At 42.6% G+C, this 16423-nt stretch overlaps 1 protein-coding gene across 2 annotated transcripts in view; it reads left to right on the forward strand.

Moving 5' to 3' along the window:
* Nucleotides 1-15572, forward strand: part of INTS4 (integrator complex subunit 4) — a 36293-nt gene extending 20721 nt beyond the window's left edge. For both annotated transcript variants that reach the window (XM_071556951.1, XM_071556958.1), the window contains exons 16-23: nucleotides 2661-2754; nucleotides 4985-5065; nucleotides 7395-7525; nucleotides 8430-8489; nucleotides 10144-10303; nucleotides 10624-10767; nucleotides 11464-11584; nucleotides 13912-15572. In XM_071556951.1, the coding sequence (XP_071413052.1) occupies nucleotides 2661-2754; nucleotides 4985-5065; nucleotides 7395-7525; nucleotides 8430-8489; nucleotides 10144-10303; nucleotides 10624-10767; nucleotides 11464-11584; nucleotides 13912-14105 (985 nt within the window). In that variant the 3' untranslated portion in view covers nucleotides 14106-15572. The remainder of the gene's footprint in view (nucleotides 1-2660; nucleotides 2755-4984; nucleotides 5066-7394; nucleotides 7526-8429; nucleotides 8490-10143; nucleotides 10304-10623; nucleotides 10768-11463; nucleotides 11585-13911) is intronic.
* Nucleotides 15573-16423: the final 851 nt, after the last annotated feature.

A 16423-nucleotide genomic window follows, 5' to 3' on the forward strand; every position in this document is an offset into this window, starting at 1 on the left:
TGTTACTGCACGCTGCTGTAGAGATAAGGGGGGTGGTGTTGCTTCTCAGTGTGGGTTTTACGCTGCCTCTTCCATTTATCTCTAGACTGATCTACACAAACAAAACATTTGAAAAGGATCTTTTCAATGTGGTTCCTCTGCTTGGAAAGAGGAAAAGAGCCTTATTTTGTGAGAGAGAAAAACAAGCCAAAACACTTTGTTTGGAATATGGAATTCCAAAAGAGTATGATTCCTTTTCTTCCTCCAAAATAGGTGCCTTTTCTTCTGTGTGAAGCTGTGAATCACTTTCAGGCTCAGCTGCAGCACAGAATAAACAGTGTGGTCCTTGCTGAAAACCCAGCTGTGGAAACTGTACGGTGTATCCTCAGCTGTTTTGCAGCTACTGTGCACCAGCTGAAATACAGTCTCAAAGCATTTAGTACACTAAACACTTGAAACACTTGGCAGAGCATCCAGAATCTTAAAGGCATGAAGGTCTGGGAACCTTGCAGGCCATGACTGTTTACGATTTTTGAGTTGATGGACATTATTGTCTTGGCTTTTTTCCTACCGGGATTGCCCCCCATGAAACCACACTAGACCCACTGCTGTTTGCTGTTCTTAAGAGAAGGGAGGGTTTGGACAAAACAAAAAAAAAGTGTTAAACGTTATTCTGGAGAGGGCAAGAGTTCACTGCACCAGCCATTTTGTTGCAGAGAGAAAAGGGATAGAAGCAGCTCACAGCAGTGAATTCTGCCATGGGACTTGACTCCCTCCTCCTTTATCCTTATTGTTATCCAAGAAAATAACACAGACCTTGTGGAGCTGGTGTCTACTTGGGACTTAAATTTTCGGCTGCAGAGCTTGGAGGGAGAACACTAGTCTGCAGTGTGGGTAGAAATATAAGACAAGCTTTTTGGCAAGTCCATCTTTGTCGTTTAGTTTCTCCATCTATACAACAGGATTTTTTTTTGTCTTGCAGTGGTATTGAAATCTGTTTAAGATTTGTAAGGAAGTAGAATTAGTGGAATTGGGAACTGGTAAATGGAATATCTGCCCAGCTGTTAGCTGAGAGATGACATCTTGTTCCCCTTTAGTGTGTTGTGATGAATTGTGACGTGGGAATTAAGCACCCTGGAGCCTTCTCTTTGCTCTGCTCTCTGGAAAAAGATGAAATGGAGTTGCTGTGTAAGGCTGAGGCTGGCTCCACTGTTGTTGCATTATAGGAAGGCACAACCCCTCACTACAAGAAAGACATTAAAGTGCTGGAGTGTGCCCAGAGAAGGGCAGTGGAATTTGTAAGGGTGTGGAGCACAAGTCTGATGAGAAGCAGCTGAGGGAGCTGGAGGTGTTTAGCCTGGAGAAAAGGAGGCTCAGGGGGGTGTTCTTGCACTCTATACCACTTTCTGAAAGGAGGTTGTAGCCAAGTGGGGGGCGTTGGTCTCTTCTCCCAAGTAATAAGCAAGAGGATATGAGGAAATGGCTTCAAGTTGTGCCAGGGAGGTTTAGATTAGATATTAGGGAAAATTTCTTCATGGAAGTGGTTGTCAAGCACTGGAACAGACTGCCCAAGGAAGTGGTAGAGCCACTATGCCAGGAGAGATTTAAAAGATGTGTAGATGTGGCACTTGGGGGTATGGTTTATTGGTAGGCTTGACAGTGCTGGGTTAATGGTTGGGCTGAATGATCTTAGAGGAGTTTTCCAACATAAATGATTCTATGATTCTCCGCTTAGGAGAGATTTTCTTTGGCTGCATGTTAAACAGATAATCTCATGAATTTTTGTGAATGTCCCAGGGCTCAGCAAGCTTCTGGTTTGGCAGAGCCAGCATTTCAGAATTGCATCCTAAATGTGAAGATAAATCTAAAATAAACAAGAGGAAATTATCATCTGAAAAAAACATACTTTATTAACACAGTAGGAAACATGGAAGAAATGTGACAATTTTAGTAGACTTTGGATCAAGGCAAAATGCAAAGAAGAGTCAGTGAAACCACATCATCCAGCCTATTTTAGTTTCTGTAACAAAAATTAGTTTTGTTTTCTTAATGCACAGTTTTTAAAAACATGCCCAACAGTACAGAACCAAAGCCTTTTTGGGTTCCATTAACTGACATTTTTTCTTCTATCAAGTTAAAAACTGCTTATATTGCAGTATGATTTACAAGAAATACCAGACAACACACAGCATATAGTTGGGCAAATATCTGTACATCAGATTCCAGCTTGGCTTAAAAAGGGAGCTCTGCATCAGATACCCTTGGTTGGGTGAGCCTGACACGTTCCAAACAACCTTTCTTAGCCAGTGAATAGTTTGATTTCCCAGCAGTGCAACACAAGTCGGTCGTTAGCTGCTGTAGAAGTCTGGAGTGTTTTAAGTTAAATCTGGAACTGCCACACTTCATGGTTCCCGTGGGTCTGCAGAGTCATGTGGGCTGACAGAATGAGTGCTTGCACTGCTGTGCTGGTGTCAGCCTCCTGGAAGAAGGGACATGCCAAGTCCCAGGGTGCAAACTGGGTTGTGGTGTGTGTTTTGCTGCTGTTTCTGGTGCTTGCTCTAATAAATGCAGGAGGCAAGAATAGCTGGATTCATTGTTGCTGTGCTCTGAGTGTGTTTAGATTAAACTGCTCCCTGTCTCAATGTTATTTTTTCTTTTCTTTTTTTTTCCACATGCTTCAGTGATCTTCAGAGGCTTGGAGAATTGCAGTCAGAACTGGCAGGGATGGCAGATTTCACTGCAACTTACCTTCAGTGTCAGCTGCTCCTCATCAAGGTTTGACTTTGGGTTTTTTGGGCAATTCTCAAAAACACCTCCAGTCCCTCACAGTGGTGCACTTTCATGTTGTGATACTGGTGCTGAAAACAGATGTATGATGAAAATGCAGTTCCATGGATTTCTGCTGATCCTGCTTCCCTCCTGTGCCACAATATTTGTGCACTGACTTTGCCAATGAGTATGCCAGTGCAGATCTCTGCTGCAGTACCTAGGGCTCATGTTGCTGTGTGTGTATTTTGTCAGTGCAGAGTTTATTATCTGATGGAAATCACAGTGAGGGCAATTATTCTGTGGCTTTTTGATGTTATGAGAGTAACTTTTCCCTGCTAGTGGCCACTGAAATGTTTTCTGCTAAACTGCTGCTTTGAGTGGAGTTTTTATAGGCAGTGATTTGCAGACAGCTTTTTTTGTCACCAATGCCAAAGGGGTTTTTAAGACTTGATTGAGCAAAATATCAGTCATGCTTTATTTTACAGGGTTGAAATGATCATCTTTTTGGTGTTACCAGGTGAAGTGGTTACTTTGACACTGTGGCAGCAGCCCTTTTCAAAAGCCCCTTTTGGAAGTCAGCTTCTCACTGTAAACAGAGCTAATTTTTTTGCTTTATAGAATCATAGAAAAGCTTGGGTTGGAAGTGACCATGCAGTTCTAACCCCCTGCGATCACTGGATTCCACTGGATCAGGTTGCTCAGGGCTGTAAGCTGGCAGTAGTATTTAAGTTGGTCTCCTGGCATTCTTTAGTGCTTGACTGTAACTTACACACATGTAAAGCAAGAACTAAAGGAAGCGACAAACAGGATTCCAGAAGGGACTCGGTAGAAGCTTTGTTATGTAAAATGAAGGAGGGATTTCAGTTGCTTTGCTGAAGGCATAGCTGCCAGTTGGGGTATCTTGTGGCAGGCTGAAATCCTTGGAATACGTTTATCACCCAAAGAAGGTATTTTAGATGATCATTGTTACAGTTCAGTACAATCCCAGCTAAATGCAGAATGAAAGGTGCTGTCCAGGCACAGGACCAGCATTTGGAGATGGCTTTGTTACCCTTCTGCAGGGTTTGACTGGAGTGAACCAGATGGTTTTTCTGTCTGGCAGAGGAGTGCTCTGTTTGGAAGAAGGGGGTAAAAGCTGCATCAGCCGTTCTTGGCTTGAGTTATAGAACCAGTCAATGGTCAGTGATGCAGAGGAGTCAGTAATGTGCATGGAGTGAAAAGTAACTTAGAGTATTGTGGAATCACAGAATGGTTTGAGTTGTAAGGGACCTTGAGGATCCTTTAATTCCACCCCTCTTGCCATGGGCAAGGACACCTTCACTAATATCATACAATTAGAAATTCTGATACTGCAGAGAGAACCCAAATGTCAAGAGCAGCCCTTTCCAGTAGATTTCTTTCCAGTTCCTTCTTCCCCCAGTAGAAAAAAAAGCTGTTGGGGAAAAAGGTATCTCAATTGCCCAGCCTCTTGAGGCTCAGAGGTGTTCCAGACCTTTAAAGGCTCTACACATCCTGTGATTTTAGGGGTAGTTAGCTGGTATTCTGGGGCCAGCCTGGCTGAAGGATATAGAGCTTGAGCTTTGTCCACAGCCAGCTTTTCATGTAGCTGTATCTAAGGAGAGACAGATTCAAAAAGGGAGGCAGTGATACAAATCATCCAGTCAAGCTTTCTACGTTTTTTAAACATAAACCAAAAAGCAAGTAGGGTATGGTTAGGTATCTGAGTTTTTGTTTGGGGGAGTTTTTTTGGGTTTGTTGGGTTTTTTGGTTGTTTTTTTTTTAAATACAAATATCAGTGGCTGATTTAGACTCAGTATTTGTAGTAACTCCAGGATCGTTGGTGGGATGGGGCCTGTCAGCAGGAAAGTTCAGAAATGTAACTGTGTGTGTTTTATGTGGACAGTTGTTACTGATTCCACTTTTTGCCTGAAATCTGAGATTGCCCTGATCCTGGTCTCCAGGTGGTGATAACGCAGTGGGATTTTGTTTTTCTTGATAGAGTACGAGGAGTTAGGCTCAGCCAGTCTCTAATTCACAGCTTTGTTAGTATTCTCAACTTCTATTTTCTAGTTGTGTAGGTGTCTCTCTGTGTATTTATAGAACAATATATATTTTTGAGGCCTTGGTTCACTGTGTTGTATTTAAAAGCACTAAAGAAAACTTTGGCCTGCTTTTTCATCCAACTGTTCAGACTGAATTGGTTATTTAGCATCATTTCATGGTTTTCTTCTTGTAGGCCTTGCAGGAGAAGTTGTGGAATGTGGCAGCTCCTCTGTATCTGAAACAGAATGCATTAGCATCTACTGCAGCAAAACAGGTGAGGTGGAAACAGCTCATGGACCCAAGTCCTCAGGTGTGAGTCCTTCCTTGGCCGTGCAACAGTGATACATTTCACACAGAATCACACACAGACTATTCTGAATTGGAAGGGACCCACAAGGATCATCGAGTCCAACAATTAAGTCAATGGCCCACATGGGGGATTGAACCCATGACATTGGCATTATTACAACCAAGTTTTAACCAGCTGAGCTAATCTCAGGGTCTTCTGACCTTCCACTGTAGTCTGTCCATGTAAATCTTAGCTTCTCAAAGCGGAGTAATTTCTCTTCAAAAGATGAGTGGTAAGGAAGGTTCCCGAGAACTGTGAAAAGGCTAATGTTGCACCCATCTTTCAGAAGAGCAGAAAAGATCCAGGAAACTGTGAACTCCTTGTCCTCATGTCATTTCTGGGGAAGGTTATGAACCAAATTCTTTCAAAAGCTGTTTCTAAATAAGATCAGCAAAGTGATTTGGAACAGCCAAAACTTCCCAAGGGCAAATTCTGACTGACCAATATTGTTGCTCTTTGTGGCAGGGGAACTTGCTGCTGTGAGGACAAGGGGCTGTCATGTCTCTTGGCTCTAGCAAAGCCTTTGACACAGTCTCCCATCATTTCCTTTGCATCAAACTTGCAGGATTCTAGTTGAATAAGAAGGTTAGAAGGCTCCTCTAAATTGAGGAACCAGTTGATTTGCTGGAGGACATCACTGCTGATCTAGACAGGCTGGGGAACTGGGATGACACGAACCTCATGATATTCAGCATGGTGGTCTTGGTGGACAGCACATTGACTGTTATGCAGTACTGGAGGCCAACTGCACGTGAGATGCCTTGGTCTGGGGAAGTGCAGCTCTGGGAGATGATATCTGGAGGGCTGTGTTGTGTCTTGGCCTCCCCAGTAGAAGGAAGATGCTGACAAACTGGGGCAAGTTCAGCAAAGAGCCATCAAGGTGGTCAGGGGCTGGGGAACATTCCCTGTAAGGAGAGGCTGAGGAAGCTGGGATTGTCCAGCCTGGAGAAGGGTGGATTTACTACTGTCTACCACTGTCTCATTGTAGGATACAGATGAGACAGAGCCAGAGTGCTCTGGACAAGGGGCAGTGGGCAAATGATGAGAAATTTCAATTAGATATAAAGGGAAAATGTACTGTAAGGATGGTTAAATACTGTAATATGTTGCCCACAGAGTTGGGGGGCAATCTCTGTCCTTGGAGGTGTTTGCAATTTGATGTGGCTCTGAGTAACTAAATCTAATTAGACCTGCTCTGAGCAGAGCACCAGGCTAGATGACCTCTAGAGGTCCCATCCAGTCTGAGTTATTCTGATTCTGTGATGTGTAGGTGATCTGATTCTGAAAAAACTGAAGCTAAGTGCTAAGAAAAGATAAAGAAACAAACAAGCTATTAAATAATCTGGAAACATAAAACCAAGTTCATGGATCTCGTGGGAAACTGATGACAGTTTGAGTTTTCAGATAATTAAGATATAGTAGGCAGGTACTGGTGCACATCAAAGCCTTCTCTGCTGTTGATGAGTAGAAACAAAAGCTTTTCAGCTTTTGAAATCTCTGATTGAACTGTCTGTCTTGGCTGCCCTTTTCAGTAGTATGTGAACCCCCTGGGAGGTTTTATCTGTTGTGATGGTGAATACAGACCACTTCCTGTCAATGCAAGGTGAGGGAATATTTCCTGTTAAATAACTTGGAAGTTATTGGCTTATGTACAGTCATACTGAACTCAACTGTATTAATTCGAGCATTTCCTCTTGTCTACTTAAGCCCATCTATTTGACAGATAAAGTATGATGAGTAAAACTGTGCAATGTCCCGTCTAAGCTTGTCTCCAAAGTAACCCAAGGTGACACTTACCTTGTGATAGTTCCTATCTTCAGCTTCAGTACACAAAGCCTTGTAGAATGTAAAGTTGTTTTCAGGAGAACTTGTCAGGTCTGGCTCTAAAAATGTAAACCTGAGCAGGACCATTGAGGTTGCTCTGTTTTGCTGCTCATGTTTGCATTCCAGAGTAGCCAGTGAGACTCACTGAGTGCTTTACCCCTAGAAATTTTAAATGGAGTAGCAAAAGATAGACTGCTGGTGGAGGGAGTGTTTGACTCCAGGCCAAGTTTCATGAATTGTTTCTTTAATACAGCCAAGATAACCTTCTAGTATGAGGTACCACTTTACACCGTGAAGAATTTCACCCAAAGAATGAGACTTGTGGATTAATGTATTCCTTGGTATAAGGAAAAGTACCAGAACCTTGTGACTGTGCTTGTACCAGAGTTTAAGTCTGATGGTTTTTATTCCTGTGGTGTCTGTCTGGCAGATCTTGGAAGAAACCTATAAAATGGAGTTCATGTACAGTGGAGTGGAAAGTAGACAAGTGGTCATTATTCACCACATGAGACTGCAAGCAAAGGCCTTGCAGCTTATAGTGACTGCACGTACCACTAGAGGGTAAGGACACCTGGTCAAAGGATCTTCTGGGGTTAGCTGTAAGCTTAGTTTAAAGTTGTAAGCTTTGTTTAAAAAAAACCAGCAAGGATAAATTAGACACATAACATGACAACGTGCCAGTAACCATTTGCTAAAGTAATTCAGGGTGAAGAGCCTTCTTTTGCCTTTGGTGTGACTGTACAGTGACCAATCCTGAATTAGACATAAAAATGAGGAACATGAGTTTTGGGGGTTGAGTGCTCTCATCTGTGAGCTTAGAAATAGGTTAAAAATGTTGTAAAGTTGATATCTGGAACCTGTTTAAATGAGGAAAAGTCACATATCAAAAGAATGCACTAATGATACTTGCTTTATTAGTATTAGTTGCTGAATTTTTAGCATCAGAGAAGCATTGTCTTCTTGCCTGATCTGCAGCTAATGGGTGTGTGATTCAGGCACAAACTGCTCCTGTGCCTGCTTGGCTTAGGTACACAAGAGGCTGAATGGTTCATTTTGGCTGCTGGAGTAACCACGTCCATTTCGGTGGTCGTAGAATTAGAAATCCACTTGGTGGAATTAGAGCAAAGTAGTTGGTGTCCTAATTTGTTCGCTTTTGTTTTGAGTTGGATGCCATCAATTTACTGTGTTATCACAGAGGTCCATAATATATTTGCCTTTTAACCTCTGGTTTGATGCTGGAAATATTTTCTAACAGAGGTTTTGGGAACTTAAGTAGTGCCTCATGCAAAAGGAGTTTTTTGTGAGAGGGGGAGATACATGTGAGGATCACTTTTCTGGCCTAAAAATTGTAAGATCTTCCTGTTTTTAGGAGCTTTAATGGGTTTCCAAACCCCTAAATGCTTATAGCCATAGAGCAGTTTTTGTTTCTTTAAAACAAAACCAAAGAATATTATTTTCGTTACAGAGTCGAACCCCTTTTTGGGATGTGTGAAAAATTCCTGCAAGAAGTGGATTCCTTCCAGAGGTGACAAACTCCATTGCTTCTTCACGTTGTTAGAAACTTCCATCACCATTGTCAGCAGGGGATAGTCCGTTTGTTTTTCATCTCTTTGCATCTCCCTTCCCTGCTGTCCTACATTGGGAACTATCATGGGATAATAATTAAGCAAGAAGAACCTTTGTAGTTGAAGTACTTAACATCAGGATATTATGCTGGTACTTCAGGAACATGTGCTCTGAATTAATTTTTTATCGAGTAACTGATGCTTTTTCTTGTATTTATAAGGATTTATCTACCTTAAGTGGATGCTATTTTGATAAATATTTCATTTGTTACTCTGTTTCAAGACCCCTAATACAATCTAATCTTTCAAGGATTAATAAAAACCAGATTACCCTTGACATGCTCTTCATATAGTAGTAAGTCACACAAGAATTTTGCAGTATTTTTCCTGGCCCTGTCTACTATTTTTGCCACCTCTTAAGTAGCCACCTTTGCTTTTGGGGAGAATAGATGCTTTGAGTCTCAATTTTCATGAACAGATTAATTCCAGTGGAAGGTGTCCCTGCCCATGGCAAAGGGGTTGGAACTGGATGATCTTTAAGGTCCCTTCCAGCCCACATAATTCTATGGTTCTGTGACATAGTGATGAGTTCTGCTGATCTTGAGACTTGGTACAAGGAAAAGATAAAAAGCAGATGAACAGTTCTGTTCTCCAGCTACCAAAGGAACTAGGCAATGGGTAGGTTTGGCCCCCTTTTCTCATCAGCTAACCAACCACAACTGCCAAGCATATGGAATACAAATAAATGTGAATTTTGTCAGAACTAGAGATAAAATTGTGCTCAGCCTGCTCAGGATATCTGTCTCTGGTCTAACTATCCAGTTCCCTTCTGAGTAATAAAGTCATATAATCACAAAATGGTTTGGGTTGGAAGGATCAGTAGAGACCAGCTCAGTCTGACTCCATTGCTGTGGGACCATTTAACCATGGCCCCATCCAACCTGGCCTTGAACACTTCTGGAATAGGACATCCACAGCTTCTCTGGGCAGCGTGTGCCAGTGCCTCACCACCCACACAGCAAAGAATTTCCTCCTAACATCTAATCTAAATCTCTCCTCTTGTAGTTTAAAACCATTCCTCCTTGTCCTATTACTATCTGCCTGTGTAAAAAAGTCGCTCTCCCGCTTCTTTTTAAGTCCTGTTTTAGTACTGAAAATTCTCAGTGAGGTCTCCCCAGAGCCTTCTCTTCTCCAGGCTAAACAACCCCAGTTCTCTCAGCCTTTCTCCATGGCAGAGGTGCTCCAGCCCCTGAGCATCTTCGTGGCCTCCTGTGAAGTCACTCCAGCAGGTCCATGTGCTTCTTATGTTGGGGCCCGGCGAGCTGGACAAATACTATAGGGAGGGTCTCAGCAAAGCCAGGGGGAAGCACTGCCTCCCTCGACCTGCTGGCCACACCACATAGCCCTTGATGGTGTAGTCTGAGCACACAGGATGATCCAACAACAGTAGCCAAAATCATCTCTCATGTGTGAGGTGCACATCAGAGGGGGAACGTACATGTCTGATTCTGTCATTGTAACTAAATACAAGGATTAAGTTGCTAGAGTGAAAATAACAGTACTGTAGAAAAAGTTTAAAAAATTTACTTGATTTTTATTTTATTCCTAATATAGATGTTTCATCTCTGAACTCCCACATATGCAAGGCAGTTTTGTAGATAAATTGCTGGACTTAATGCCCAGACTTGTGACATCCAAGCCTTCAGAAGTGGTCAAGATTCTTCAGACAACACTACGACAAAGTACCTTCCTCCACCTTCCTCTTCCAGAGCAGGTTGGTTTAACATGGAACATGAAAATGCAATATCCTTGTGGATTGTCTTAGCATCTGACTAGCTCCTAATATACCATGAAGCATTTAGAATTCAGATTCTTGGTCAGTCACAGGTGTTACTTCTACAAAGGCTTTGTCTTCTTACCTAGCATCCTCAGTACTACTGTTATAAATATGGAATACTTAATAATTTCTGGCAGTATCTAAAAAAAATTCTGAAGTTCATGAACTTTTCTGTCAAGAACAGCAGTAATTACTTAATTTTTTTCTTTCTGCTTTCCCCTCCTGCTTATTTTTGCCAATCACTTTGCCCCTAACAGCTGCATAGAGCTACTGCAAATATCATTGAGCCTACTGGTGAATCTGATAATCCCCTGAGGTTTACATCAGGATTGGTTGTGGCACTGGATGTTGATGCAACTCTGGAACATGTGCAGGATCCCCAGGGAACCGTTAAAGTTCAGGTAAGAAGTCACTTGACAAGTGCAAACAAGATTGCATCTTGGGGGTAGTTTCTTCAAGGATGTCAATACTTCTAAATTGCAAATAATTGTATACTTTATTAGAAACAATGTTGGATTCCTGTGTTTGGACCACATGTTCAGAAACTGGCTTGTCTGTAGTGCGCTGGAGTTGACTTGGGTGAAATTCCTGAGAGGTTGCTTTGAGCACTTTGAAGTCATTCTGTGCTTCCACATGTGCTGGGCACGTTATGGATATGAACACAAAAAATTGCTGCTGAACTTCCAGCTGGTGTAGTGGGAGAAGGAGGAGCAAAAGAAGGTGTTCCAAAGAGCACAGAAATATGCAGGCTCTTGTGTGTATTTCCAGTGTTTCTCCCTGCTGCTGAATCACTGCTTTCAAATGCAGCTGAGGAGGTAGGCGTGGTATGAACTAAGTGAAATAGCAACATCACTGCACAACAAAGGAGTTAAAACCTCAGTTACAATGCAGAGGAAGAGGCTGATGGCAGTGTGGTTTTTTATCACCTGTGCTATGGATCTGAATGGCTGGATGTGGCACTCATATCATGGCTCCAAGCTAAAGCCACCTCCTCGCTTTCCCAGCTCAAACAGAAACCACCCAAGTAGCCCACATGGGGAGATGCCTAGTCCAGTTGTCATTCAGTTGTTTCCTTTTTTGTTTTTGTTCCCCTATAGGTGTTGTATCCAGATGGACAAGCACAGTTAATCCATCCTAAACCAGCTGACTTCCGAAATCCTGGCCCTGGAAGGCACAGGCTGATAACTCAAGTTTACCTCTCACACACAGCCTGGACAGGTAATGTTAATGAATGCAAGTTCATGTGATTGTGTGGCTGCACTTTGCTAAGACCGGAGCGTGTCTTGCTTCATCCCAGTCTCCAGCACACAAGATGTACATGCCCACAGTCTCAGGGGCCCTGAGGATCCTGGAGTCCACAGCTGTGGGTGGTGCTGCCCTCAGATTTCTGCCCTTGCAGTCTTTGAGCAGTTGTGTCTCCCTGGTTGACAGGGCACTGCTGCTCCACAGGTGACTGGAGGGGCTGCTCTCTTGGGAGAGCTCTGGGAGTCTTTGCATGAGTTGTGTTCAAGGTGAGGTCACCCATTTCTGTGCAGAGCAGGATCAGCTGTAGGAGCCAGGTCTGCATCCTCATGTATAGGCGAGGAGTCACGGTAAACTGACTCCTTGGAATTCATTGTTTCGGATCTGACAGGTATCTGAGCACAGCAGAGAACCTTTGGAACTGTGTGTACGCAGCAGTACAATTGCAATGCTCATTAAACTTTCACCCTTTTAATGCCCTAAAAATCCACCCTTTAGCCCTGATGAAATACATGACTCCAGCGTTGATGTTCAGTCTCAGCTGGCATTCACACTTCCCCATGGAAGTACTTCAGTAATTGCCTTGTGGACTTGAAGCAGCAAAAGTGGAGAGTATTTCATTCACAGCTTCCTTTGTCCTGTCGTCTTTCAATCCCTTCACATTTATTCAAATGTGGGGGTTTTCTCTGAGCGATTTTTTTTCTGAGCAGTTTTTAATTGGATTTTGTGATTTTTATTTTTTTAACCAACAGAATTTTATTTAGTGCCATGTTCCTTTACATACTCCTTTGTATATAGCACTGCCATGGTGTACTTGCTCATCCTGCTGTCTTTATTTTGTTTGGACAAGAAAACATGGTATTGTTTCTACGATGAGAAGCATCTGGGTTTGAAGGTTGATCCTGTACCAGAGGGAGCTGAATGAAGTCCTTATTTCTACTTCTGCAGTGTTCCCTGGAAGGGCTGGCCCTAAGGGATTCTGTTCTGGTGTCCCTCCAGCCATTGTTTTAATTATTAACTTTGACATTAGTACTTAAGCATATAAAAAAAGGGGGAGGGCACTAAGCTGGGAGGGGTTCAGGAAACAGGATCCGAATTCAAAATGGAGAAATTGTCTTAATTCAAGACAAACTCATTAAAGGCCCGTAGAAAGAGTGTGCTTAGGAAGGAGAATGCCCAAGCACAAAGCATAGATTAACTTCCAGCTGTAGAGCAGAAGTGATAGAGGTGACTGCAAGCTGCACAAAACAGAAGAGTTGGGGATGTGACAGAAGGGTGAGCTCAGGGAGGTGTTCACTGAACCATGGGGTAACTGTGCAGGAGGGTTTATTTCCTGTGTGCTGATGATGTCTCAGCTGGAAACTCATTGTAGTTCTGGGCATGGAGTCTTAAAATCCTGTGGGTTTCAGTGGGTTTCATTAACGTGCCCCTGTTGTGGGTTATCCCTGGTTATCAGTTAAGCCCCACACACCACCTGATGCTCACTCCCCAGTGGGACAGGGAAGAGAATCAGAAGGGCAACATGAGAAAACTCATGGGTATTACACTGATCAGTAATAGCTACAACATCCCTGTGTTATCCACCCATTTGGGTCACAAATCCAAAACGTCACCATGCAAGCTTCTCTGAAGGAAAGTTAACTTTATCCCAGCCAAAACTAGTACAAGTCCATAAGGAAAACTTAAAGGAACTTCTTTTTCAGTTTAGAAAGGAAAATTTTGTTGGACAAGTTAAGTCCGGCAGACTGCTCAGAGTAATGCTGTGAAGACTGAAATTCCAACTGTGTTGTGACCACTGGGAGATGAATAAAGTGAAATCATCCTATGGACAGTATTAGGAATATCTGCCGAGCTGCAGTTGGTGAAAGAGCAAGAGGCTGTGTCTCAGTGTGAAAGTCTCCAACAGAAGAGAATCAAGTAATCTGCACAACAAATCCTAATCAGACATCATATGGATTGATCCTGCCATAAATACAGTGAGCAGGGCCCCCTAGTTGGGGATTTTAATGATTTCATTATTTGGTTGGAGTTACAAATTGCAACTTTCAAAAATAACTTAAAAGTGAGTTAGTGGTGAGATTTTAAGTAAGGACAAAAAAGGGAGGGGAACCTAAAACAGTCCTTAGTTTTGCTGTGCTGAATGCAATGGCACAGTTGTGTTTTCAAACACCAGACTGGATTCTGGGCAGCCCAGAATGGCTCTGTACTTACCCAGCACATGTGAGAGAAAATCCATTCAGTGTTGGTTGTTTGCTGTGCAATGACAGTCATGTTTGGGTTGTTCTGGGTTTGTTTCTCTGCAGAGCCATGTCAGATTGAAGTGCGGTTGCTGCTGGCTTACAATTCCAACAGGAGCAAGGCATCTGCTAGAATTCCTAAATCTACCTGGAGTGAGAGCTTGGAGGCTCTCCCACCATCTGAAAATGGCATAGAGGGAACCATACCCTTCAGCAAACCTGTCAAGGTGTATATAATGCCCAAACCTGCCAGGAGGTGAAGCCTATCACTAAAAGAAACCTATTTATGGGATTGTTGGGTTACAGGAAAACAAGATACTCTGTCCAAGATAGCAAACAAGCCAGAACAGCTTTGTATGTGCAGAAAAGAAGGCAGACGTTGAAATAAAGCTGCTGAAGAACAGTTGGTCTCCTAAGCAGAAAATACAGGACTTACTCAGCAAGTTAAAGGTGATTTCAAGGAAATGCAGGTCTTTTTATATTGATTCAATAAAAACAGGACAGTTCTCAATCAGCATTTGAGTAGTAATGTCACTGGGCTGTATCTTCAGTTTTTACATACCTAAAGTTTCTCTCCAAGACCTGTAGGTTTTCTGCAATATATTTACTATGTAAATGCTTGGACACAGAAATCAAGGTTATTTTTACAGCGCCCTGAAGTGAATCTGAGGAGTTCAGGGTTTTGTGGGGGTTTGTTCATTTGGTTTTGGTGTGTTTTTTTGTTTTGTGGGGTTGTTTTGTTTTGAGTCTTATTTTGGTCTAAAACTTGCATTTGTGCACTGGTACCTAATTTCTTAGTAAAAAAAAATTATTCTAAAGTACTCTTGTTCTTGTGGGGGAACTGCACCTCAAAGGGAAAATGCCAATTGCTACAGACTAAATCCTGAGCTGGTTTACATCCTCTAGAGCTGTATTGAAGCTGGTGCAGCTTTGGGGAGGGCACAGGTTGTTTGTGGTGCAGGGGGAGGACAAACCTGTTCATTCCGGCAGCAGAACTTCAACCAGGACATGAAGTTTAATTGAATTACAGGAACAAAGCAGTTCATTATGTCTTTTGTTTCTTTACATAAAATGGAGTCAAACACCTTCATCTCTGAGTTGTAATCCAGCTCTCCTGTTGCACACTTTTACATGTTGAGGAACAATGTAATCAAGTACCAGCTGCAAAATTCCAAACCACATCCCACTAAGTTTTACAGGATCTGTTTCTGTGTGGGTGATCCTGGCCTGAACTGATACTTAACGGGTAAGAAAATCTTAGTTTTTCAATTCAGCAGAACTTTTGGTACTCAAAGTCTTTCTGATCAGCTGAGGTGGCTGAACATGCTTTCATGTAAACAGCAGTTGGGCGATTTGTCAGTGTTCCCTTCTGGAGGTGAGCTGGGACTACAGAGGGACAAGAATTCAGTAAATAGGTGATCCACGTGGCATTCCTGTCAGGAAGTGTCTGTGCATCACTTCTGTGTGCCAGACTTAGCAGGCAGAGGAACCTCCCATGGTATGTAGTAATGCTTTGGTAGGATTTTCTAGAAGGACTTAATGTGTGAAACATTCTAGTGCAGCAGCCAAATGCTACCTGTGTTCATAAATCTGTTGTTGTTTTTTTATAAAAAGGTGTATTTTTAGCCAATAAACAAAGCAGTGAAGAAATTCTTTCCAGTTGTACAGAGATGAGTGTAAATAATGACCCCTTATGTGCTTTCCTACAATAAAATTGGATAACTCAAGCTATTCTGGTTTTTGTTTATCACGTTAGCAAACATGGGTGCTTGCTTGGTACTTGGCTAATATGATCACTGCACATTTTTTGTGATCTTACTTTTTTAGCACTGACATCTTGTGGCCCAAAGGCTCATAACCATAAAGGTTTGCTGCTGCTTTAGGTGTTTTTGAATTAAATATCCTTTCTTAGTGCTTCTGCTCTAGCAAACTGGTTTCTGGTGTTTCACCTTTGGGGCAATGCTTTGAAAGTCTCCTGCACGTCTGACAGCTGCGTTGTATCATCTGACTTGTCTTTGGCATCCCCAGTTGAGTCTCTCATTAGGAAGCTGTGTCTGGGCAGATACTTGGCGAGTTGAGCAAGCTCGTTACAGACTTTTTCTTTTTTCTTCCTCTCATTTTTGCACTTCACCAGTATTTCTGCAGTTTGTTATCCCAATAAAGTTTCTAATTTAAACGGTGTCCATATGCTCTAGGCCACGGTGGATGCTGTGGTAGGCACAGCACATACATATCTTCAATATCAAAATTTTGGCATGTTTTTATAAGCACTGGAACAAATTTCTACTTTTTTTTCTCCTCATGCTGTCCTTGAGCTCCTTCCATATAATACACTATGCAAAAGATTGATCACTTTCTATATTACCATCACTGAGAATCAAATAGTGAAGGGCTGTGGAAAAGAGCTGCTCTCGATCCATTCTCCACCCAGCCTGTATTTGTGCTTGGGAGTGACCATTTCACACCATGGTCCCTCAGTTCAGGAAAGATATTGAGGGGCTGGAGCGGGTCCAGAGAAGAGCAACAAGGATGGTGAAGGGACTGGAGCACAAGCCCTATGGGGAGAGGCTGAGGGAGC

The sequence above is a fragment of the Pithys albifrons genome, chromosome 1, assembly GCF_047495875.1.
Source record: "Pithys albifrons albifrons isolate INPA30051 chromosome 1, PitAlb_v1, whole genome shotgun sequence".
Classification (NCBI taxonomy): Eukaryota; Metazoa; Chordata; class Aves; order Passeriformes; family Thamnophilidae; genus Pithys; species Pithys albifrons.